Source organism: Mastigoproctus giganteus, chromosome 2, assembly GCF_048544385.1.
Source record: "Mastigoproctus giganteus isolate SK-2022 chromosome 2, ASM4854438v1, whole genome shotgun sequence".
NCBI classification, from domain to species: Eukaryota; Metazoa; Arthropoda; class Arachnida; order Uropygi; family Thelyphonidae; genus Mastigoproctus; species Mastigoproctus giganteus.
Window position 1 is genome coordinate 1,116,179 of NC_143576.1, and position 27,594 is coordinate 1,143,772.

At 36.3% G+C, this 27,594-nt stretch overlaps 1 protein-coding gene across 2 annotated transcripts in view; it reads right to left on the minus strand.

The window, feature by feature from the left end:
• The window catches only part of l(3)80Fj (lethal (3) 80Fj), a 694,407-nt gene that overhangs the window by 152,433 nt on the left and 514,380 nt on the right, over positions 1-27,594 (minus strand). For both annotated transcript variants that reach the window (XM_090387924.1, XM_090387932.1), the window contains exons 43-45: positions 19,360-19,483; positions 14,821-14,913; positions 6,252-6,395 (exon numbers count right to left, since the gene is read on the minus strand). In XM_090387924.1, coding sequence (XP_090244050.1) covers positions 6,252-6,395; positions 14,821-14,913; positions 19,360-19,483 — 361 coding nt within the window. The remainder of the gene's footprint in view (positions 1-6,251; positions 6,396-14,820; positions 14,914-19,359; positions 19,484-27,594) is intronic.

The window sequence follows — 27,594 nt, forward strand, 5'->3', positions numbered from 1 at the left end:
GATTTCAGGAAAGCTTTTGACACTGTTACACATGGAAGATTACTGTACAATTTTGATCAGGGTAAGTTGCTACAATGGATAAAAGGGTGGTTGATTGGTAATCAATGGATGCTGCTATTAATGGACTAATGTTATTAGTGGAGTCTCACAGGGTTAGGTGTTGGGCCCACTGTTATTTTGTATATTTATCAATGATATTGATGAAGGTTATATTAGGCTTAGTGTCAAAGTTTTCAGACGATACAAAGGTTGGCAGGGTTGTTAATGACAGTATGCTACTGTAACAGAATCTAGAAAATTTGAGCAGATGGTCTGTGTAGTGGCAACTGAAGTTTAACATTGACAAATGCAAAGTATTGCATATGGGTAGAAGTAACCCCAGAGAAATGTACCAACTGTGCAGTACTACACTTAGGGTGATATAAAATGAAAAAGACCTGGGAGTGATTTGCAGTCAGATATGAAGTTTTTTGAGCAATGCAGCTCTACTCTGACAGTCAGGCTGCCAGACCAGGTCATGGGGTATTGTCAATGATATACAGGAATTTTGCTAGCAGGAAAAAGGTGATTATCCCTTTGTATAAGGCAATGGTCAGTCCACAACTTGAGTACAGCATATAGGTCTGGAGGCTTCATTTTAGGAAGGATGTAGAGTTGCCTGAGTGTGTACAGAGAATGGCAACATGATTGGTGAGGGGAACGAAGGGGTCCTCTTTCCAAGTAAAGCTTAAGTTCTACAAATTGTAGCAACTGGAGACTAGGCACCTGCAAGGCAATCTGATTGAGGTTTAATAAGGCCTTGAATGGGTTGAGCATGCTGAATTCTGATGGGATTCTTCTGCTTGCTCAGATTACGAACCTGAGGGGGCATAAATTCAAACTGAGGAAAGAGTTGTATGTAGAAAAGATGTTCAGAAATTTGTCTTTAGCCAGTGGATGGTTAATTGCTGGAACAAACTTCCATGTATCATTGTGGAAGTTGATAGCTTAAATGAATTCAATGAAAAACTTTTTGAGGGAATGGATGTGCAATTTCTTTTTTTTTTTTTGGCTGATGCTGCATAAGCTCATACACTTGCTTTCTTGTATCAAATGCCTCTATTACTACTACTATACTACTATTTCTGTAGATTATAATTTTCAGGAAATACATGTGAAGGGAGGTTGTTCCAGAAAAACAGAAGTTGAAGGAATAAGTGAGGAAGAAGAAAAGTTGGTCCGGTGAGTTTGAAGTTGGACAGTACAAGGACTGGTTTGGAAAGGGGGGAGAATTATAGAAGCCAATTCTGAACAGAGTCCATGGAAATATCAAGAGAAAAGGCAGGCAGCAGAAACAGAATGTCTATGAGACAAATAGTGAACAGACTTTGTAAGAGACAGGTCATTAATTAACCTAACTGCCCTCTTTTGAATGGAGTCTAGAAGCTTGAGAGAGAGATTTTAGGGTCACTACCCCCAGATGTGGGAAGGATATTCTATTGTAGGGAGAATTTTAGATTTGTACAGAGTGAACAGTTGTTCAGAAGAAAAGCAATGCTGAATGCAAAAGAGAAAACCTCTTTTGCATTCAGCATTGTTTTTTAGATGCAGAGGAAGCAATATGTGCGATGTATGCAACATATGCCAAGAGATTAGAAGGTAATAATAATCTAGAAATCTAACTGTCGTTGAAGATAAGAATAGGAAAAGAAGAATCCTTTTTCTGAGATATAAGACAGGACTGAGTTTTAGAAGCAATGGAATTAACTAAATTATCTTTGCTCAGCTGGAAAATTACATGAAGATCATCTTTTAAGGAATTGGTAGTGGATATTTGAGAAGTTGAAGCTGTTTATGCAGGGAAATGTTTATTTTATTTTATTCAATATTTTATTTAATTTAACTGAATAACTGGTGAAATGGTATACCAGAGCACTGCCAGTTATGACTTTCAGTGACCTTCTCATCATCATCAGCCATTTTCAATCCACTGCAGGATGAAGGCCTTTCCAGCAACTTTCCAGTTCCTTCTGTTTTGAGCACTGGCCATCCATTTACTACCCAAAAACTCATGAATTTCATCTATCCATCTCCTTACTTAAGCCTTTGTCTTCCAGGTTTTCTTCTAGCTCCTCTTGGGTACCATTCTGTTACATTCTTAGTCCATCTGTCATCATGTCTTCGAGCTATGTGTCCTGCCCAAGACCATTTTAGTTCTTTAGTTTTGATAAGAATGTCCTTTACTTGAGTTTGCTGCCTAATCCATGTGTTTCTCTTCTTATCTAACAGTCTGATTCCCAATATAATTCGTTCCATTATTCGCTGTGTAGTTCTCAGCTTCTCTTCCATTCTTTTGGTGAGTGCCAAAGTTTCACTTCCATAAGTCATGGTGGGGAGTATACATTGATTCATTATTTTACGTTTCAGACAAACTGGGATATTGCTCTTCAGTATGTGACTATATTTCCTGAATGCTATCCATCCAAAATTTATTCTTCTCTTGACTTCCAGCCATTTATCATTATTACAGCTAATAACTTGTCCCAGGTAAGTATATGACTCCACCTTTTCAATTACTGTCCTTCAATCATTATTTCCCTTTCCGTGGCATACTTGTTCATCATTACTTTTGTTTTAGCCATATTCATCTTTAGTCCAAAATCCTTACTAACTGTGCATAACTGATTAAGATTTTCCTCTAAATCTTTGGGATTGTGGCTTATGACCACAATGTCATCTGCAAATCGTAAATGGTTTAGGTACTCTCCGTTCACACTGACTCCTTTCTGCGACCAGTCTAATCTTCTGAAAGCTTCCTCAAGGGCAGCAGTAAACAGCTTCGGAGATATTGTCTCCTTGTCGAACTCTTTTCTCGATTTTAAATTTGCTACTGTCTTTGTCTAGTCTAATAAAGGAGGTAGCACTCTCATATATTTTCTTCAATATCATAATATATGGGGTATCTATGCCTTGTCTTTCCAGTGTCCGAAACATTGCCTTATGCTGTATGGAGTCAAATGCCTTTTCATAATCCACAAATGCCAGGCATAATGGTGTTTTATATTCATTTGCTTTCTCCCTTCATTAGCTGTGATATTACGTGAAGGTGATCCATAGTTGAGAATCCTGTCCTAAAGCCAGCTTGCTCTTTCGGTTGATTCTCATCAAGTATTCTTTCTAATTTGTTAGTAATGACCCTTGTGAACAACTTGTAGATGTAGGATAACAAGCTAATTGGTCTATAATTTCCAATTTCTGATTTATCTCCTTTCTTATGCAGCAAAACTATGATTGCATTATTCCACTGCTTAGGCGTCACACCTTTTCTAATGCACTTTGTGAAGAGCCTTGCCAGTTTTTGTGTTATGTCTCTTCCTCCAAATTTTAACAACTCTACAGTAACTTCATCTTCCCCCGGGGCCTTCCGATTCTTCATTTTCTTCAATGCATGTTCTACCTCATCAGGAAGAATATTGGGTATGTCGTATGTGTTGCTACTTTGCAATCCATCCTCCTCACTGCTGGTATCATTCCCTCGCTCCATGTATAATTCTCTATAGTAGTCTTCTGCTATTTGAATTATGCCTTCTCTGCTGTTTATAAGTACACCATCGCTATTCTTCAGTTTCAGTATCATTTGTCTTTCTGTATTACTGCTCATGGCTGCTGATTTAAATCCTTTGTTTTCCCTTAATGGTTGTTCTACTTGTATTGTGTTAAATCTTCTTATGTCCTCTCTGAGTCTCTTTCTAATGGCTTTGCATAACTCAGTATACTCAATTTTCTATCCGTCACTATTTTTCTTGCTCTTCATTTGTCGTCTTCGATTCATCATGACAAGTGTTTCTTGACTAATTTTTTCTACTTTGGATTTCTTTTTCCCTATAGGTTTCTTGGGCTTTATCACTTCCAGAAAGTTGTAATATTCCTCGTCGATATCTTGGTCCTGAGCAGTCTGCAGAAGCTCAAACTTGTTCTTAAGTTCCAGTACATACTGCTTTTTCTCCTCTTCTGTTATCTCAAAGACCTTTGTATTATTTACTCGAGTCAGTTTTTTCCTTTTCTTTCCTACATCTATATCAAGCGTACATCTTACCATTCTGTGATCACTTCCAACATTTACCTTATTCAGGACAGTAACATCATTCACAATATATCTTCTGTTAGTGAGGATGAAGTTGATTTCATTAGTTGTTAATCCATTTGGACTCTTCCATGTCCACTTTCTGTTCACCCTTTTCTTGAAAAAGGTGTTCATTACTGACAGTCCTTGAGATTCTGCAAATTCCACAAGTCTTTCACCTCTTTTATTTCTTTCACCAATTCCAAAATTTCCTATAGTTCCTCTTTCTGCACTGTTTTGCCTTTTTCCAACCTTAGCATTGAAGTCCCCCATAATAATAGTGTAGTGGGTTTTCTGCTCATCTAGAAGACTCTCAATTTCGGTGTACATTTCTTCAACCTTTTCATCATCATGGCTCGATGTTGGTGCATAAATCATTATAATCTTTAGCTTGTACCTCTTAGAAATCTTGAGTATTAGTCTTGACACCCTTGGTGATGTACTTTTGAATTCCAAAATGTTGTTTTTAAAATATTTATGGACCAGAAACCCAACTCCACCTTCACTCCTTTCACTGTTTCCATTGGTGTACAGCAGATTTCCACTTGATAAACTTATAAGTGATTCATTTCTTCTTCTTGTTTCAGCCAAACCGATGATATTCCAATTCACGTTTTCTAATTCCTTTTCCAGCTCTAATATCCTGTCTTCACCGATGAGTGATCGTACGTTATAACAGGCCAAGTTCAGTTTCCGTGCATGGCAGCCTGGTCGTACCCAGAGATTCTTAGCACCCTCTGCTTCCACTCTGATCCTCTCGCTGCCGTAAGAGGGAGAGTGAAAGCTGCTGGGGACTGAGGGCCATTTGTATTGTTGTGCTCTCATATGCTGGAGGGTTTGGTCTTTTCCTCTTCACGCTGACCAGGCGTCTTGAATAGAACCACTCTGCACGTTCGTTGCCACCTGAGTGAAATAACAGGGCTTACCATCGAGAAGGTGTGCATGAGTGGATTTTAGGGAGGCAGGCCAACCGGACTTCTCCTAAATCTTCTGTAATAGAGAGATATTGGATCCATCAGTGACCTTCTAACTATCACTATTCCAATTTTCATTTTATTTCACAAATCCAGAAATCTCTGAAAGTGCTAGCTGCAGAGAAGATAAGATTGTCTCAGAAAGTTTTGTTGTATTTTTTTATAAATCCTTCGGAAATTGCTTTCAAATTTCAATGTAAGGTAGTATAAAATTATAACATTCAACCCCAACCCTTTTTTCAGTCTCTCTCTCTCTCTCTCTCTCAGTAGCAATCATTCCAACTAGCAGAGAGCTATGCCATTTGCAATATTACTTCTACAGGTGCTTCGTTATTTTCTCTCATCGGCATTCAATTTGGATTTTAGCATTAGCATAGGCACATGATGCAAGAAAGCAAGTTTATATAGCATCAGCCAAAAAAAAAAAAAACCCTTATTTTTTCTCGGATTCCAACAAAACGGGTAATCTACTCAACAGGTCATGTATATTTTCTTTGTATTTGGCAAATGTAATCTATCATAATGCACATCTGCTTTTTCTCCATAAATGCATATTTTGTGGAGAAGAAACATTTCAACAGGTATGCTAGTTTTTTTTTTCATTTGGCACTGTTATATAAGACCTGCACAGTTATGACAAAATTGGATTATTACCAGTTGTCACCTTTAGAATAAACTCTGTTACACCATTTCAGCAATTAATTCAAATATTTTAAAGAATACCTTTAATAAAATTGTTAGCACCCTAGACAGCAGAAGGTTGAATATATTAAAGATATTCTTTAATATAATTGTTTTGTATTCCAGTTTTTATTTATTTATTTTTTTAATTTTTTTTTTACAAATTCTACAACTTTAGAAATGCTGGTTTACAGAGACGCCAATACCACTTCATTAAGCTTTGCTTATCTTTGGTAAGTATTTAAAATTATTATATATATATTTTTTCCAAATCTCATGCAGTCCAATGACTCCATATAAATATAAAGGAAATATAATGATGATTTAAAATTTCTTGTTTCAATGAAATACACTACATAGAGAAGAACATTTTATAAATAAAAGATAAAAACAATTTATTATATTTCAATATTATCTTCATTTCAAATAAAGAAAAATCACTAATTCTTTTGACAAGGAAAAATTAGCAATTAAGTGATGCAGAGAAAACTTACCTGCTGCTCTCCTGCAGTATCTAAAGAAGAACTTAATGCAGACAGCAAAGCAGGCAATATTTTTGGTAAATGCTTTGTTAGGGCTTCTCCAGCAACTGCTGATAGAAATGATAATGCTTTGGTATTAATAGGTGATGCTGTTAACTGTAACAGAAGGAAAAATACATTTATTATTGGTTATTAAAACATGTTAAACAAAAATATATTATTTCAGTTTATATAAAAACTGAAATAATTCAAATAAAATTCTTTTCAGTCATCTATCTATGACATCTAACTTACCAAAAGCATACTTGTAATTATGAACAGAATATTTATTTAAAGAAATTAATAGTGTACAGACTATCACTGTTTCAATGTTTCATAGACTTTCTGCTGTTTTGAGTAAAAAGTTTTGGTATTTTCTCCATTCTGCCTTTAAAGCAGTTGTGGGCTCTAGTAACAAAGAGGGCCCATCTTGGTATTTTTAAATTCTGTATTTCAATTCTCTCAAAGGTGTTCAACTGTTTTGAGGTCAGTGCTGTGTCCTGACCACTGCAATGTTTCAGTGTTACTCCCTTCAGGCCAAATGTTCACAACTTCTTTGTAACATGTAGAGCATAAAGCACATTTATGTTCTTGGGCAATTCTATATGCCCAAGAACATTAGGATGCACCTTGTATGGTTTAGTGCATTGCAGCAAGAGGACACTTTTACAATATGAGAAACAATTCCAGCACTCATGATGATCACCACCTCCACTTTGCAGTTGGGACAATGTACCATGATAACACATGTTCTCCAGGCACCCACCATACCAAACACTGATCTAGCTGTAACACCATGTAGAATGACTTGTTACTCCCAAGAATCAATATCCATTATCCACAGTTCAGGTTTGGTGTGCCTTGCACTATGTTAATCAATGCCATGCATTTGATTTTTGTTATCAAAAGTTCACAGTCTGCAGATCAGCTGCAGCTGAATAGGAACAGATAATAAAAACAAGTGCTCATCATCAACTGTGAAAATTTATGGCATGCAGCTTTAAGTATCATGGAAACACATAGGTTTCAGATTCGCCTATAAGCATTTGCAGCTCCAAACTCAGATTCTTATGTATATAATATCAAGATGAGATAACTAGCCATTTAAAGGTGAATAAGCTCCTACAGTTGATCAGGATTTTATGCTTATGTGCCTGTTTCTTGGGTTCAGTGTCATTTCTGAACTTCATCCCCCCCCCAGCTAAAAGGTGACTGCCTAATTGATGCCTCTTGAAGTTATATAGCACTGATCAGATTTGTTTCAGAATGGGAAGAGAGAAAGAGAAATTTTTTTGAGTAGCAACAAAGCTCCTCAAGCGGGCTTGCCACAAGCTTAGCCTACCTCCCCAGTTCCAAACCACCGTTATGGCCCAAATACACAACATCCCAAGGCCCACCTGGCTCACTGATGAAAGGAGACTCATTACAACTGTCAAGCTCATGACTGGCCTTATCTCCCCTCCCTCCTTCTGGGACAACTGTGCATGGAGGATCCCAGTGGCACATCTGCCACTGGGATCCTCCATTTACAGCAACTCCATGTGTGAGCAACTCCACAGCTATGCCCTCTTCAAACACATCTTCACCTGTCGAACTGGTTTCTTCCTCAGCAAATGTTATCACGCATCCAAGATTTAGATGTTGACTTCAAGTTAAATGGGGATCAAAAATACAGAAAAAAGAATACTCGGTGGCAGATGGCCATGGCTACCAATATTATAACCTGTGTTGCAACTAACTCAATTCAAGTCAATGTATTGAATTATGCAATTCAATATATATTCTTATGTAATGTATTTTGGAACTAACTAACTAACTAATGGTATATATGTTCACTTAATGTGTTCTGTATATAGTACAGGCAAGCCCTGTATAACACGGTACTTCTACAACATGGTTTCACTCTAACACAATTGATAAATTGCGGAAATCCTCACACAACACGGTACTTATATAACACAGTTAGAGAATTGCGGCAAACTTCACATAACAAGGTATTATTGAGTTTTGGCAGGGAAACCCTGCTATTATGTTGCATACAATTTTTCAACATTTCCATTCTGTTTTGTAAATCCCCACTTTTGGCTCGTTAGTCGTAATGCAAAAAAAAAAAAAAAAGAGGTAAATCGCCGTATTTTATTTTGTTGGCAAATCCCCGTGTTAGGTTCTGTGCTATTGAACTTGTGGAAAAAAATCTATATTTCAAAGTTTTATTACTATTGGATAATGCGTCAGGCAATCCAAAAGATTTAAGTCATCTAAACACTGAAGTAATATTCCTACCACCTAATACAATTTATTTAATTTACCTTTAAAACTCATTACATCAAAAAATTATTACAACGGATTTTGGAAAAAATTAATTCCAAATCTACTGAAGTGTTGGAGGCATGGAAACATTTTTCAATTGTAGACTGTATAGGAATCATAGCTTTATTGCTCAAAGTAAAACCAACAGTCAATATTAACTGGTCCTTGAAGTTGTCACAGACATTCTCTCAGATATGCCAGACAAGCTGTACTTGCTACTTGGGAGTCTAAAACGCTGATGGAACTGATATTCGGGTGACATTCAAGTCAAGTGGACCCAATTTTGGCAAAGTCTGGACGGTCTGTGACACCCAAATCCTCTACCTGCACCTTCACGATGGTGGAACTGATAGTAAATCTGGGTATAACCTCCATGCACATGCACACTGTTGTTGATCACCCAAGGTGTGAACCAACGTAAACAGGGGTCGAGGTGTGGCACCCACACCACATGGAGGAATGCCGCCCCTCTGTGTTACCAGGCAATACTAGGCGGTAGATGAGTCTCACTGACCGGTGAAATTCCACCACTTTGTTTATTGGAGGCTTGAAGTGGTGGAACCTACGTTTATTAGTCTCCAGAGCTAAGTTCCAGTCAACCCTTCCACATCTCTTCCATCATGCAGCATGACTGATGACTTTTGAGGTTATGATAAACATCATGGTGAGATCCAATCTTCCATACATTTCGAGGGTACAGCTCTAAAACAGTATTCGCAGGCTGGCTGCTAGTTAGTACACCGGACCGAACCTATTGGTAATTCTCTAGGAGGTTTCCGGATCAGCTAGTGTATAATCTTGATACCTCTACTCTGCCAGGTAGTGACTGGAGTGAATCCGAGTAGTGTGTATATGGTGGGCATTATGTCAAGGATCTGGGTATATTCTTATCATGCGTACGCCATATCCAAAAATTTCAATACTTCATACAGCATGTTCCCCCCCCCCCCCATTTCTTACTATTGAATACACCATGAATTGTCAAACTAATAGAGTAAGCTTATCTGCGAAAAGATCTAAACCTCACAAAAAACTTCCTAGTTCATTTCACAAATACACATAGTCTCAATTCTAATCTCAACAATGTCCATTTCTGCTTGTAGTCTGCCAAACCCCATGTACTTTTTCTGACAGAATCTCAGTTATCGGTTAATTCAACCACTGCTCATCTCAGTTGCCCAAATTATTCACTGTATGATTCCTTTTGCCTCAAAGGTGGTACTTGTGCACATGTCCATTCCAATATTCCCTGTCAGAGACTTGGTAATTTGGAATCTCCTATTTTCGATCTTTTCTGGCTTAAAATCATTCTACTTCATTGTGTCAAATTCATCTGTTGTCTCTACCGTTCTCCCAACTCCACTAATCACTTAGAGCTCTTTGACTTCCTCTCTTTGCAACTTGACTTTCTCCAGTCCAACTTTCCTAACAGTCAGGTAATTTTCCTTGTTGATTTTAATGTTCACAACTCCAGCTAGCTTCCGTTTTCTAGTCACACCGACCCAACTGGTTGAGATGCTGAGGTTTTACTAATGACCTTGCACAGATTGCTCATTTACCTACAAGAATACAAGACAATCCTAACCATGCAGCCAACACGCTTGATCTTTTTCTCACAAACAACCACTCTAAGTATACGGTCGAAGTGAGTGGTCCTTTAGGCACCTCAGATCACAACTTGGTGATTGTCTCTACTCCAATGGAGCCTTTATCTCATGACTATTCCCAACCTCGTATTGTTTGGCATTACAAGAATGCAAAATGGGATGACCTGCAAGATTTATTTCTTCTTTTCCTTGGTCGGATTACTGTTTCAATACTTCTGATGTTAACGTTTGCTCAGATCGCGTCAGTGAAATTATTCTTGTAGGAAAGGAATCCTTTATTCCACACTCCACTTTAAAATCTCGTCCTTTATCTAAACATTGGTTTCTAATAAATGTGCTAAGGTGGTTCAAGAGAAGAACGTTGCAAATCGTAATTGGCTTGTTTTCAAATCTTCAGTTTCATTTTCTGCCTACACCAAAGCTCGCAACAATTGTAAAGCAGTTATTAATCAGTCCAAACTAGATTTTGAACAGGCTAAGATTAGAAAATTTGCTTCTTGCCCTAATGGTAGAAGAGCATTTTGGTCTTTTGCCAAAGCTATTGGCCACAACTTTTGCCCATCTCTGCTTCCACCTCTGTCCAAACCGGATGGTTCTGTTGCCACTTCAGCCAAGGATAAAGCTGACCTGCTAGCATCCCATTTTTCTTCCACTTCCTGTATTAATGATCTTGGTAAAACACCTCCGACCATTCCCAACAAGCTCCATTCAATGCCTCATGTGGTCTTCCATCAAAAGGATGTCAGAAGGATTTTGACGAATCTTGATGCTAAGAAAGCTCCAGATCCTGATGGTATTTCTCCAACGTTCAATAATTATTAGTAGAAAAAGAGGCTGGCAAAGCAGATTTGGTGGAAATGGCATCGGAGGCAAACCAAATCAATTTTTCTGGAACAACCTTCCTTTGTACATATTTCCTGAAAATTACAGTCTACAGAAGTTCAAGTCTAATGTCAACAAATATCTTCTTTCTTCTTATCAACCTCCAACCCAAGCACAGTACTAAGTACTATAGGTTCTAATACCTCTCATGTTTGGGGTTTTCATTAAAAAAAAAAAAAAAAAACTGAGTGTTGGAAAAATGTATTGCCAGAGTCAGTTCATTTAGCTTGAACCAGCAGAAAATGGAATCAGTGAGATAGTACAAAAAAGTCAGTAGGAGGGGAAGGTTTTGATGATATGACTACCAAAGATGTTCAATAATTATTAGTAGAAAAAGAGGCTGGCAAAGCAGATTTGGTGGAAATGGCACCGGAGGTAAACCAAATCAATTCAGAGGGTGATAGCGTAGATGCAAATTCTGAAGTTCCAAATTTTAAACCAAAAAGTATACAGGAAGGCATAAACTTAGCTGAGCAATTAGAATCTTATTTTTTGGATGCAGATCCTTCGACTGAAAGGAGCACAAAAGGGAGCTGCAAAAATGCTTAGCTCGCCACCATGAAATTTATAAAGATCTATCAAGCTAAAGCACACAAACCAGATTACTGATTTTTTAGAGAGAGCGGAAGATACATGAGATGCTGCAGAAGAAAGTTCAGAAGGTGAAGATATTCTGCTTCTGCAACAGAGAAAATGTTCTCGTTTGGTTGTGCTTAGCAGTGATGAAGAGGAAGAAACTTAAATTTGTAAGGCTATTACTATTTTTAATAAAAATTAAGTTTCCGATAGTCAAAAAAAAAAAAAGGTGTATTTTCTGTTAGCTTTTGGAATGTAACCCCCTTTTCTGTACTGGTTCTTAGTCCCATATAACATAGCTCAACACCACACGAGATTTAATGGGAACCTAACTACCATGTTATACGAGTGCTACCTGTACACTCAATTCATTTTTTTTTAGTACTTTATTTAATTTACCTATTATTTTATTTTATGCTTTTGGTGTATTCAGACAACTTTGTCTCTATAGTAAATTGTTAACCCCTGGCCAATATGCCATGACGGGTAGTTGCAACTACACTTTTGTAAATCATCATCTACATGTTACAATAAAGATTCTTCTAAAGTGTATTTAAGGAGTATATATTTTAGACTTTTGTGAGCTATTTTCAGGGCACGGGTTGCATGTAACATACTGGAATTTGTCAAAGAGCATTTTCCCAAATCATGAAAGAAAATATCATTGTAAATTTGCACTTCATCTACTTCTACAGTCTTGTAGCCTGGTGATTTGCTGATAACTCCAAGAGTCACCTGAAGGGCAGCATGCTGGACAGCATTCAGGGATTGTAGATAGCACTTTCTGGAAAAGTCAGAGACTGGGAATCTGTTAGTCTAACCAGGAACAAATTAAGTTTACCCAAGTGTAAAAGAGAGCTGCTATTGGTATACCTGGAAATATAGTCTGAAGGTAAGCTATATATGCTGCAAAATCTGAGCTTAGGGTTGAGATTCCTGGGTGCTCTTTTATTCCTAGGAAATACAGGTTTTCCAGTTTCATTCTTATATGAGAAATAGCAAAGATCCAAGCATACTTTTAATTCATTAAAATGAAACTAACATTTACAAAAAGTAACTTTGTAAAAGCACAATGCATCAGTGAATTTGTTGCTTACTGACAATTGGTAACATTGGGGGAGGAGGAACACTCATTCTCAGTCGATGTAAGTTCTGTTCCATTGAATATTAATAAAACATTTGCATTATTTCCCATGTACTTCAATGAATGCTTCATTGTAATTTGAAAGTTCAGAAGATTTTGAGGACACTAAAAATTGTTTTAATTTATTTTTTTTATTATTATTTTTCTTTATATAAGTGAGTTCCCAGAATGCATTGGGTTCCCAGAATGCCTGATTACAACCGCTAGGTTTGAGGCTTTGCTTCCCTGACACTGGTCTCCATTCTACTGTCTGTATGTTGCCCTGCATCATTTAACCAGGCTTTTTATTTGGTGAATAAAAGTTTTTTAATCAGATTCGAAAATTCCTCTTCTTCTAGGTTTTTAATTCTGTTTCCATCAAAAGGTTTCCGCAGTTGTGCCTCCCTGTTATCTGATCATCTTAATTTTACCGGATTTTCTGTTTCGCATGTTCCTTCACATTTTGGTTTGTCCACAGCCTTCTGTGTGACGTTTCATGTTTTTAGGCCATCCTTCCCAAACTTTTTTTCTCAGCGATAGAGGTAATCCCTATCTGCTTACCTAATTCTAAATCTATAAAAACGTTGACTTGTCGTTGTTTCTCCCTTTTGCTTTCTGGCCACGTTCGCCGCTCCTCCGCTCTACTTAACGACTCCAGGTAACTTTTAGTTTTGGTTTCGTTTTCCCTTCTCTACAAGCCTATGGTATTAACACCCACTTTTACTAATGCTTGCTTATACCAGAACCCTTTGTCGAGGGTTTAGCCCTCGACAAAGTCCCTTGCAAAATATCTTTTCCCATGGTTGGCTGATTATGTTTATTTTTTATTGAATTTAATATTTATGTTTAACCATTGTTGCCTAGGGTCTGGTTTGTTCTTGGATTGCTTTGGGTATTTTAAACTACAGGACGGCTTCTACATTTTTACAATTTAACATTATTTCATTCCTGCATATATATATATATATATATATTTAAATAATGGCTTAAAAGTGTGACATAAAATAAATTTGGTTTATTTTATTTTACGTTATTTTTATGTTAATTTTCGCTCTACATTTTTTGCCATACTACTGGCTTATGTTTTATGTTATTTTGTTTTATTTTGAATTATCGGATATATATTCATATATATACATTTCACCTACTTCAGTGGTTTACTACGAACTAAAATGACGCTTGGCACTAACTTATTCGACTACCAAATGTTTATATTATTTAATATATTTTAATATTAAAAATAAATAATTTCTATATTTAAAAAAAATTAAGCTGGAAAATGTCATTATAATAATACACTGTGTATTCTTTATCATGAACTTTTTATGTGGGAAACCATTTTACCCGCAAAACTTCTTACGTGGGAAAATAATACATTACAATATATAGAGGTGAAATTGGGACTTAAGAAACCAAACTGGAGAAAACTTCCTATGTGGAAATTTCTTATCCGGGCTCTACTGTACACATAAAAAAAAAAAAAAAAAACCTGTAGAGTGAAATGATAAACTAAACCAGTGAAACAATACAAAAGAAAAAGAGGGAGGGGAAGTAGTCAAGATGAGGGTACTGTGGAAGGAACGCACAGTACCCTCTTCTTGACTACCCCCCCCCCCCACCCTTTTTTCTTTTGTGTTGTTTCACTGGTTTAGTTTATCATTCTGCTTTACCGGTTTGCCATACTGCAGGCATATATTTTATTTTAGTTTTTTTCACGCAACATTTAGTGGAATGTGCACATTTGTTGCTACTGATATTTGGATTACTAATTTTGTATTTATTTTTTCATTTTAATTTGTTAAACATTAGATTATATATAAATAAAAATATGTGCATTCATCTAGAAACAATAACATCACAGCTAATGTAAAAAATGCTTAATGAACAAGGCTCTTTCTGTCTGTACGTTTTATTTTCAAGCCCATAAACTTAGATCATATGCTTTTATTACAAGTGTAAGGCCAGGTGTGACTCACTTCTCACATCTGCCTTGCATAAGGTATTTCATATCATAAACCATAAATTCTGAAATTGTAATTCTTACCTGAGGCACTAAATAGGGCAAGACCACTTTGCTTTTGATTGCCATTACTTGCCTCAGTCCATCAAGAGTGTTTTCAGAATGTCTAGGATCATTCTAGGAGGGGAAAAAAAAATTAAACTATTAAAATTATAATTTTATAAAAGGAATCTATCATTATGTGTTGCCAGTAATAAAAAAAAAAAAAAAAAAAGGTTGAGCATACAATAACCTTCCATAATATTTGATTTGAGAAGGATGTACACGGTAATAATACAAAATCAGTTTTAAATTTGATTTATTGGTAAGTCAGAATAACATTTCCACAATTTTTTTACCTAACGAGCCCTAAAGTCTAAATTAAAATGGTGACTTAATATGATCCTTAAGCATGTTACATCTAGTCTTAAAGTTAAGATAATGAGCACTTCCTGAATTAGAATAAATTTGATTTTTTACTTCCATACACTTTGTGGTACAATTCTCTACCACTTCTTCAGTGTCTTGCTGTTGTTTATGCTCTCATCAGCCTGAACTTCAAGAATATAAAATGGCAATACTTATGAATTCCTTATTGAATTCTGTTCATTGGAACAAGATGGGTTACAAGAATTTTTGCTTGGAATAATACAGTGGAAACTGTTTAGAATGATAATAAAATGGGTGCACTGAACAACATGCAATAAGATACAGGATAAAGGTACTCTGCAGTATCTTTATATCACAGCTTTTATTTGGTTACTGGAAGTTGTGTTCCATGAAGCAATTTTGGTATGTTATTTTATATATATGTGTGTATTACCAGAAGTAACAGTTTAAGATGTTATTAATAAAAAGAATAATAATTATTATGAATTATGGACCTGGGACACTGCTATATGCAGAAAGTACCCAACGACCATAATGGCTACATACGTTAGTAGTCTTTAAGGGTAAAGTGCTAACGTTACATTACTAGTAACACTAATTATGGTGAACAAAGGGCAGACGGAACGGTGATCGCTATCACAGTGAACAAATAAGGAAGCTGAGATAATAGTAAGAATTAATAAAATAAAAATATATAAGAATAAAAATATTAATAATAAGAAGAATAACTTAGTGCTGTTCGTCCTGTGATCTCTGCACCTTTTTCTAGGGCCAGCTGCCTAAATCAAAGGAGGAGGAAACGGCAATAAGTGGGTATAGCCTCTATTTCTGACATGAAATATACGCCACACGTGGTACAGGTGAAATTATTTTATGTAGGTATATGTAAGTTTAGGTAGGTTTAAATAAGTTAAAATAAAATAAAGTCAGAATAGGCAAGTTAAAATAAAATAAAATCATTTAAGTAAGTTAAAGTCAGATTAAATAAATAAATGTTTAAAGTTAATTTTGATGGTGATAGTGCTGCGCATATATTACATGGCTGATCTGACAGAGGCTGGAAGTAAAGATTAAAATAATAACAAGAATATAAAATTAAAATAATATAAAATAAAATAATATAATAACCAGGGTAAAAAGAAGAAGAAAAAGAATAAGAATACCCAGAATAACAAGAATGAAAACCAAGAAATGGGATAACTTGCATGGGGTCGTAGCGATCTGTGCAGTTGTGGAGAAATAAATGTTTAGTTTGAAAATGTGCTATCAGTGTATGGTATGGGCTAGCAACCCCTGGTGTACGGAAGCTATTCTGAGCCATTAGTTTACCGAACGCAATACCCGAGATGCTCCTTTCCTACCTTAAAACACTTTCCTCCCCTATACAAAGTTCAGCGACTATATCCCGCTACTTTGCCAGCTAATTATTCCTTTCTATCCTGGGATGCATTCCTTCAGTCTATTAACCTTACCTATTTATCATTAACCATATCTTTAAATTTGTAACATATTTGGTTAAATTAATTTAAACCCTACCGATTTACCAGTTAATTTGATTTATACTACTTATCAAACTATTTTATTTGTATACACTCCCAAAGTGATTTACACGGGTTAACTAGCCCAACATAATTAATTAATTAATTAATTAATTTATTTTTTAAAGTTAAAGACTTTCCCAATTCCATACACCAGGGGTCGCTAGCCCATATCATACACCGTGGCACATTTTCAAACTAAACATTTATTTCTCCACAACTGCACAGATCGCTATGACCCCATGCAAGTTATCCCATTTCTTGGTTTTCATTCTTGTTATTCTTATTCTTTTTCTTCTTTTTACCTTGGTTAGGTTAGGCTAACCTACCTAAACTTATATATACCTACATAAAATAATTTCACCTGTACCACGTGTGGCATATATTTCATGTCAGAAACAGAGGCTATACTCACTTATTGCCTTTTCCTCCTTTGATTTAGGCTGCTGGCCTTGGAAAAAGGCGCAGAGATCACAGGACGAACAGCACTAAGTTATTCTTATTATTATTAATATTTTTATCCTTATATATTTTTATTTTATTAATTCTTACTATTATCTCAGCTCCTTTATTTGTTCACCGTGATAGCGATCACCATTCCATTTGCCCTTTGTTCACCATAACTAGCGTTACTAGTAACGTAACGTTAGCACTTTGCCCTTAATGACTACTAACATATATATATACATAAAAGTATGTATGAATAGATATATTAGATAAAGTATGCATATCTATTCTACAACTGTCCTTGTGCTGTTAGGTGAAGAGTGTATTAAGAATGATATTAAAATTGTTTATGGATTAGGGGCACTGTAAATATAGCAGAAAGTACCCAATGATCATAATGGAATATAGATAAGTAGAATATGGTAAAGAGAGAGGGGAGACAAGCTGATGAAACCGGAAGTTGAAACTATAGAAAAATCGGTAGATACCTGAAAAATAAAATGAATACATCAAAAGTACTCAATGCTCTAAATCATATGATTTTAACGTCTTCTTCAAGGATAAATTGTCAAAACCAAAGGAAAGACAGCAAGAAGTAAGGCCTCTGACATTAGATATATGTAGTATGTGGTTAAAATTTGAATTGAGAGCATAGGCACAAGTTTTCCAGACTGTGAGACACCAAAGATGCTAGGGGATAATATCTGTACAATATGTACAAGCCTGAAAGCAAAGGATATCAGCTGGCTATTATATTGTTAATATCAATTAGGTGTTTAAGCATATTTTTATGTTTGATATGGAGTGTTTACTGAAATGATAATAAAGATAGGCTGGAGGAAACTTATTATCCAGAAGTTTAATGTATAGATTTTTGATATTTGTATAATCAAACTATTGCTGTTGCATATGGTGGCTATCCTGATATATTGAGAAAGAATGATAATAGAATGTACCCTTTTCAAAAATTAGAGTGCCAATGAGCAAGGTTAACTATGTTGAAGTCTACAGGGATGGGATACACTTAAAAAGAAAGGGTGCAAGAATATTTGCTTATGCTATCAAGGCAGTGTTAGGTGGGTCGGAAAACGGCTAGCTTGGGGGGATACACAGACTAAAAGATTAACAGTAGCCGTGATTCTTGCACTGCTTCTACTGGAATGAGCAGCAGCCTGGAAAACAAGATGCAGGGTATTTCAGACTGCTGGGAGTCAATGCGGTACAAGTAAACACATGGGTTGTGTTAGAGTAGCTAAGAATAGGAACAGGTGCATGTATACTTACGTATACAATGCACATGTATATATCTCAATTTGCAATACTACATAAAATATCTGTTTCAAAAATTTTATTGATAAGCTTGTAATTTTCTTCTCTTTTATTTGGTCCCCTCCCCCATTTCTGACTCTTTCAAATAAAATTTGAAATTTGTGGTAATTAATTCATAAGTAGGAACCATATTATATACATTTTTATTGGGAGTTTTAGCTCCATGTCCATAAAGTCAAAATAAGGAAGTGTAATTAGATTTAAAGTTTTCTTTCTTTCTAAAACAAATTACGAGTGAAATATTTCTTTACTTTGGTATATAGATACATCAATACCTAATCCAAAAACCATTTGCAGGGATTGGACACACCGGTTCCTGTGAGATCACCAAAGTTAAGAAATGTAAATAAATACTACTGCTGTTGCCAATGTTTTTGTATTATTTACTAGAGGGGGATCTGCAGAAATATGGAAGTATCATAATGGGTCCATGGGGCCAAAAAAGGTTGAGAAACACTGACTTAAAGCACTGAATGTAGACCAGAAGAGGAAAAGAGTGAGGTGTTGTCACAAAATTGTGCAACATTTTGAAGCTAACGAGGATGGTATGTGACTATGGATGGTCCCCTGGTATGTGGCGATGATCCCAACAAGAGGGAGCAACATCACATACTAGAACTGATGAGCACCTAAGAATAGTGTTTAAAACTAAAAAATATCCCATTTTGGAAACAATTCTTATCTATTCCACTTGCACCTATCTGTTGACTTGTGATTTCTTTTTATAGGGCTACTTTTAACCACTAGAAAAGGAACACTAACCACGATATTCATTCAAATCATATTCAAACTTACCTATGAACAACTGGTGAACAAAACAAATTAAAAGCCTGTTAAAATCTCAAGGTAAAGATTAAAAAAAAAAAAAAAAAATGCATACCAGTTGCAGTAGAAGAGACGGAAGGATTTCATCTAAAGCTCTGACACCTACGGTAGAATGTAGACTGTCAAATGTTTTTGCTGCAGCTTGCCTTACTTCAGGCAATGGATCACAGAGAGCCCGTCTATATATGGGGGAACATACATATATAATTTGCAATTATAATATCATTTATAACAATATCCACTTTTTAATATATCATATATTTTCATAAGTGTGAAGAATTTCTCCAAATTTTCATCAGTAATTTTTTTTTTTTAAAGTTTAAGATTTTTTGATGTTGTTATTTAAACCACTGCTATGGTGAAGTATGAATATACATTACCCTACCATTAATATCCAGACACCTGCCTTTAGACAAAAAAAAAAAAAAAAAAAACAACTTTTGTGTCATTTACTATTTTGTGCTGAAACCTTTTGCTTTTATGACTGCCTTCAATCTTCGCAGCATACTCTGAACTAGTTTTTTTTATAAATGTCAGGTGATATGTTCCTCCACTCGGCCTTTAACACAGCCACCAGTTCAGCCTTGTTCTTTGGGCGATCTAGACGTGCATGTACCTGGCGATCCAATACATCCCAAAGAAGCTTGATAGGGTTCAGATAAGGACTCTGGGCTGGCCAAACCAACTTTTCCATGTCCTCAAACCACTCTGTTACAACTCGAGCAGTATGACATGGCAGTTTGTCTTGCTGATACAGGTATGGGCCTTCCCCCCAAAGTATTGTCATAATGTTGGAAGTGCTAATTGTCCAGGCTGTCCTGGTATTGCACAGCATTCATGGTTTTGTCGATGACTAATGGGCCCAAGCCAAACTACGAAAGGAGCCCCATACCACGACACTGCCTTCACGAAACTTCATTGTTGGGAGGATACATTAAAGAAGGAATTGTTCCCCTGGCATTCGCCACACTCAGGAACGGCCATCAGACTAGTAGAGTGCAAACCTCGACTCGTCTGTTCATAGGACTTTTCACTGCTCTACAGTCCAGGATTTGCACTCCTTACAACATGTTAATCAGCATCAAGCATTTGTTGGGGTGGTCAGTGGCTTGTGAACAGCTGCACAACCATTGTAACCCATATCACGAAGTGTCTTTCGTATTGTACTAGTGCTGACATTAGTCCCAATACTCTCACACAGAGGGTTTGTGTGACTTGAGACAATAGCAAATTATGATTTGGTACACAGTTCTTCCAGAATTCTCTTGTCCTGTTCTGTTAGTTTTCGGGGTTTACCAGGCAGAGTTTTGGCAAATTCAGTACCATTCCTCTTTCATTTGCATATAACATCACTGATTGTTGACCCAGGGATCCCCAGAGTGACTGCGATGTCTCGTGCAAAACTTTTGCTTGTGTGGCATCCTACTATCAGGAAGACTATTAATTCTGTTGAACGTGTCATCTTGCATGCCCACTTTTGCAATTGTCTCTTCAAAGCCCAGTGTGCATATTTATAGCAGGTTCTGTGACATGTTGCATGAATAGGACCTGTTTTTAAAAACATGTCCTATTCTAATTCCAGGGAGATCAATGGATATTAATGGTAGGGCAGTGTATATAAAGCAGAGATAGCACAAACTTTAATTCCTGATAAGTGACCTTGTTTATAAATGCTATTAAGAATTGTAAAAACTCCCTTAACTGTTTTAAAAAGTTATACAAATATAGATTAACAATTCAACAAATACTTTTATACTATGTTTTTTTTACAGCAAATCTTACTGCCAAAAAAAAAAAAAAAAACCCGCAATAAGATAATACTTGTGAGGTGCTGCAACTACCTGCAGTCATTGTGTAATTAAACACCCTGTACAAATAAATAAAAAGGGAAAAGACAATGAAACAAAAAGCTGATACTCATCACAGGAAACACAACTGCACTTTGGAGATACACAGACTAATAGATTAACAACAGCTGCAGGCAGAGGTGAAAGTTATTCTTGCACTGCTTCTATTGGAATGTGTAGCAGCATGGAATGCAAGGTGCCAGAGATTTCAAGGCCAGTTGTGAGTCATCATGGAACAAGTAAATACATGGGCTGTGCTGGGGTAACTAATAAATAAAAAAATAAATAAATTTTCTGTTTATACTCCGGGACAACCAAACGGTCAGAGGAGTTCACAAGATAGACAGAATACAAGAAACAGCACTGTATTCAGTAGTCACGGGCTTGAACCCCGGTCACTCAAGGCACGTGTACTTATGCACCCGTGCACCTGACCACTAGGCTACAGCGACCTATTATAAATGTAAGACCATGTGCATGGTAAACAAATTTGATGAATTAAGTGCTAGTCAAGTCATCAAATGCAGACATTGTTCGGATATCAGACAAGATATGTACAGAAATGACAGACAGGATGGGGAGGATGGGGGATTGTGCTTTTAGTTAAGAACATCAAAATCTAATGCAGTGCATCCAGGTAGCCAGTGCAATACTGAGTCAGTTTAATGTGATATAAGCATTGGGAAAGCAAAAATGGGAGAGTAGGAATGTATTATAGGCTTAATGACTCTGATGAGTACAACAGACATGCACAGAGAAAGAGTGGACCAATAAATCAATGTCATATAACTGGGGATTTTAATGACTGTTTTCTATAGCAGCATGTGAGAGAGAGAGAGAGAGAGAGAGAGAGAGAGAGAGAGAGAGAGAGAGAGAGAGAGAGAGAGAGAGAGAGGATGGAGCAAGAGCAATACTTTTGATCTGATTGTTAGCAGTGATTTTTAATGCATCAATAGTGTATTTATGTGGGATTACCTATAGAAATAACTATATCAACAGTAAGGGGAAGGGTTTTTGCTTCCGTAAAGGAGACTACAGTAGTCTCTGACAGTTTTAAAATTCTATACTAATGATGCTGCCAACAACGAATTCTAAATGGGAAGAATTCAGGGAAATAATTATAGAAGCTACTAAGCTTTTCATACCAACTGAAAAAAATCATTCAAGGCTTAGACCTAAATGGATGTCAGATGAACTAATGAGACATATGGCAGAAAAGAAAAATGCATGGGATGCATTTAAATTATCAGGTGATACAGAAGCCTATGGTATATATAAACTAGTCTGTAATCAGGTCACAAAAGGGGTTAGGTAAGCAAGAGAGACAAGGAGAAATCTTTGGCAAAGAATACAAAGAAAAACAGCAGAGACTTCTTTCTTAGTAAACACTAGAAGGAAGGGGGGATGAATCACAATGCTGACAAACTGAATAAGTATTTTGCATCTACATTCACACAGGAGGAATTCTTTAGGGAAGCGATGCTAGAAGTTTATCAAACTCTAAAAGGGAGATAAATGATTCCATAATAACTGAGAGAAAAGTGGAAGAGAAATTGTTGAATTTAAACATAAGAAAGACACCTGGGGTGGATGGGATCTATCCAATTATATTCAGCAAAGGAAGTAAGCAAACCCTTAATAATTATGAGCATTTTTGGATTCAGGGGACCAGACAATGATGTGCAAATGTATTCCCAATTCACAAAGGGGAATCAAAGGGTGACAAGAGTAATTACAGGCATATTAGCTTAACTTCTGTTCCAGCGAATATAAAAGAGTCACTGGTTAAAGAATCAATGCAGAACTATCCAGAAAGGACTTCAGACACAGCATGGGTTTGTAATGGGGGGGGGGGCAAGCCAGACCAATCTGATTTCATACAAAGATACACCAACAAAGGAACTGGCTACAAAAAATTATTTTGATATCATATACTTTGATTTCAGGAAAGCTTTTTATGGTTGCACATAAAATATTACTGTAAAAATTGGAGCAATGTGGCATTAAGAGCAAGTTACAGCTATGGATAAAAGAATGATTAAGTGAGAGAAGAGAGAGTGGTTATCAATGGACACTTGTTTTTTGTGGACTAATGTTATTAGTGGAGTCCCCCAATGTTGTTTTCTATATACTGATGAAGGCATAAATATCAGGCTTAATGACCAAGTTTGCAGATAATACAAAGGTTGGAAGGGTTCATTAATGATAGTCATTACGGTATGTTACTGAAACAGGATCTAGAAAATTTAGGCAGATGGGCTGAGAAATGGCAAATGAAGTTTTACCTTGATAAATGCAAAGTACTGTACATGGGTAGCAGTTTTTTTTTTTTTTTTTTTTTTTGTTAGTTGTTGGTGCATCAGCTTCTGTGGTCATAATGCACCTCCCAAAGTTTTTGGATTTTACTCTGATCCAAGCCCGAGGCAGGATTCGAACCTGCAACCTTTGGGTTGCCAGGCAGCCACTTTACTCACCTGGCTAGCCCGATCAGCAATGGGTAGTAGTAACCCCAGAGTAAGGTACTAACTGTTTACTACACTCAGGGTAGTAAACCAAAAACAAAAAGGATCTGATGGTGATTGTGCAGTCTGACATGAAGTTCTCTGAGCAGTGCAGACAGGCTGCCAGGCAGCTAACAGGTTTCGTGAATGTTACACAGGAATTTTGTAAGCAGGGATAAGGTGGTGATTATCCCATTGTATAAGGCAATGGTCAGGCCACATTTTGAGTACTGTATATAGGTCCGGAGGCACCATTTTAGGAAGAATGCAGCTCTACATTTTAGGAAGAATGTAGAGCTGCTGGAACAGGTACAGAGAAGGGCAATGAGATTAGTGAGGGGAACAAAGTGATGCTCTTACCACAAAGTGATGCTCTTACCACAAAAGGCTTCAGTTCTGCAATTTGCAGAACTGAAGCCTTTTGTGGTAAGAGCACCACTTTGTTCTACTCTCCTGCTGCTCAGACTACATCAATGAAGGGGCATAAATTCAAACTGAAGGACAGTTGCAGAATAGATGTGCGGAAGTTTGCCTTTAGCGAGTGTGTGGTTGACTGCTAGAACCTTTCATCTGTTGTTGTGGAAGTTGATAGCTCAAATAAATTCAAAAAAGAACTAGACAAACTAGGGTGTTTTTTTTTTTTTTTTTTTTTTTGCTGATGCTGTATAAGCTTGCTTTCTTGAATAATTTTCCACTATTAATACTAATAGTCTTGCACAAGGTGCAAGGTGGCACAATTGTTATTGCATGTTGATCTTTAGTTGGTAACACAATGTGTCTTCCATTCTATTACATAACCATTCTTTTATTGTCTTCAATTGTTTTCATTATTGTACAATTATATTTAGCAGTAATAACTCATCTTAATTTAAAGTTTCTTCTTAAACTTGAACTTTGTAATCACAAGTAACCACATTTGCATTTGAGTGTTGAAACATATATAAAATCACAGAATAAAATACATAAAATAAAATACATACTCTTGCTAACAGCTACTATATGTTTTTTGTTTGTGCAATATTTCATATTTGAGTAATCCTCGTTCAAATGAGAGAATTAGTTACTGTTCAAGCAAAATTTTGCTTTCTTAGCAAAAATGACAATGAGTTAATAAAACAGAACATGAAATTGTGAAATCATGAATAAGCCATTTTTTAAACCATACTTTCACATGTCATATCCCCCCATCTGTGGATTTTTTTTACAAATATGCCTATAATATTCACATAAATTGGTATTGTGTGATAGACTGTAGTAATAGCCATAAAGTGCAAGGCCATATAGTGCATCCTATTGACCTCTGAATTTAATCAAACTGTCAACCTCAACTACCTACAAAGGCAACTTGTTCCAGAAATCAACAACTCGCTGGCAAGAGAAAACTTCATACAATCTAGTCTTAACCTCTTCTACTGTGATTTGAAGTTGTGCCCTCGAGCTCTGTAATTCTCTATAACAGTGAAAATTCTTCCTTCATTCATTTTACTAACCCCTCTCAGAACCTTATAAACCCCAATCACGTCACTTCTGAGGTGCCTGGTTGTCAAGCACTGTAGTCCACATAATTGGAGTCTTTCCTTGGCCTTTTCTGGATTTCACCATCAACTTGCCTGGTCTTTGGATTCTCTTCAAGAAGCTCAATGTCCTATTTCAGATGAGGTCTCCATACTTGAACACAATATTCCAAATGTGGCCTTACAAGTGCCTTATCTCTACAATATAATGTTCAGTAAACCACCGACAGGACCATAGGCTTTCCTGGATGCCTCTTTACACTGCTCAGCAAACTACATATCTGCCCATATTATAACTCCCAGATCCTTTTCTTCCTCTATTATTTTTAATTCAACTCCATCAAGTGAATGATTTATTTTGGGGTTGCTATTTCCCCAAGTATACTTGCATTTTTCTGTATTAAAAAATAGCTGCCACTTTTCTGACCATTCTTTCCTGTAGTCTTCAAGTCATCCTGAAGGAGCATTGCTTGGTACTAATCATTAACTACTCTACCAATCTTTGCATCATTTGCAAATTTTTACATCAAAATTGTTTATGGAAATCAGAAACAACAGTGATCCAAAATCCAATCTTCTGGCTTTATACCAATCTGAAGAATATCCATTAATCACAGCCCTCCAGCCACCAAGCAATCCATCTCAGAATTTTTCCAGTAATCCCAACCTGTTTCAGCTTAGATAGCAACCTCTCATGAGGGACTCTCATGCCTCGCTAAATCCAAAATGCAACTGTTTCCACGTTAATTTTCTTTTGTTCAATGAAACCCTTAACTTTTCTTGTCATCCACAGTGGCACCTTTCTATTATGGAACTTCCCACTGGAATAAATCCAGGATACAGCATTTTAAATGTGGAACTCTACACAAACAAAATACACACACACACGCAGCAGCTGAAAGCAAGCTTCTATTTTGTGTATTTTATGTACACTATTTTTTGTCTTTTACTTAAATTTAGTACAATTCCTGGACTGAGTTCAATCAGCAAAGTGATGACTACTACATAATACATGCTTTTTTTTTTTTTTTTTTTTAAATATGAAAACCCCAAGCATGAAAAGTATTAGAATTTATAGTGCTTAGCAAAATGCATGGACAGAATGTTGAGAAGATGAAAGAAGTTATTTGTTGACATTAGACTTGAATTTCTGAAGATTGTAATTTTCAGGAAATATGCATGAAAGGAGGTTGTTCCAGAAAAAGAAAGTTGAATTTATAAATGAGGATGAAGAAAAGTTGGCTATGTAAATGAGCATGAAGTTAGACAGCAAAAGGATGTTGACTGGTTGTTGTGGCACGTGTTTGGACTGCTTTGGAAGAGAGGGCGTTTGTGCAGACAATTCAGAAGAACAGTGCCCTTGGAAGTTTCTATTGAAAAGGCATACAGCAGAAACAGAACATCCATGAGATAGATAGTGGAGAGACTGTTAGAGATGAGTCATTAATAAAGCTAACTGCCCTCTTTTAAATTAAGTCTAGAAGCCTGAGAAAGGCTCTGGAGGCACTGCCCCAGGTGCAGAAACAACATTCCATGGTAGGGAGGATTTGTGATTTGTATAGAGTGAACAGCTGTTGCAAAGAAAAATAACATGAAGAACAAAATAAAGAAAACCCAGTTTTTTAGATGCAGAGGAAGAAATATTTGTTATGCCAAGAGAGATTAGAAGTCAGGGTAATCGACAATAGAGATATATGATCCTGCATAGACATCAGTGTCATCGAAGATAAGCACAGAAGCAGAACATTTTTTAAGATACAAGATAGGACTGAGTTTTAGGACTGAAATAAACAAGTTATATTAGGCCACTGGAATTGATAGTGGATATTCAAGTAGTTGATACTGATTGTGCAAGGCAAGGTTTCTCAAACCGAAAAGTGGAATGCAATGTGTTATCAGCAGCAAAAAAAAAAAAAAAAAAAAAAAGGATAGGATTTCCACTTAATGGAAGAAGGTCATTAAGACACAAGAGGAAAAGATTGAGAGAAACAACTGAACATCAAGAACACCAGCATTAGTGGAGAAGTTAAAAGAAAGAGCCATCTGCCATCACCAGAAGTGAGTGGAGTGGTTAGAGAAAAAAACCAAATACAAAATTACAAAAAAGTTGGCAGCCCATAAGGTGGAAGCTTATTTAAAACACCTTTATGCCAAACATGATCAAAAGCCTTTGAAATGTCAAGAGCAACTGCTTGAGTTTCAAACTTTTCCATTGCATATCTGTCCCATAGATAGGTAACATAAGCCAGAATATTACCAGTGGATCGACACTGACGGAAAATATTAGTGATCATTGATCAGATGGAAAGTTTCTAGATAGTTTAAGAGTTGGCAGTTAATAGAGTTCTCCACTGCTTTACAAAGAGTAGAAGTAAAAGTGCAATGGGATGATAACTGGATGGGAAGGGATTTGTCACCCTTTTTAGGA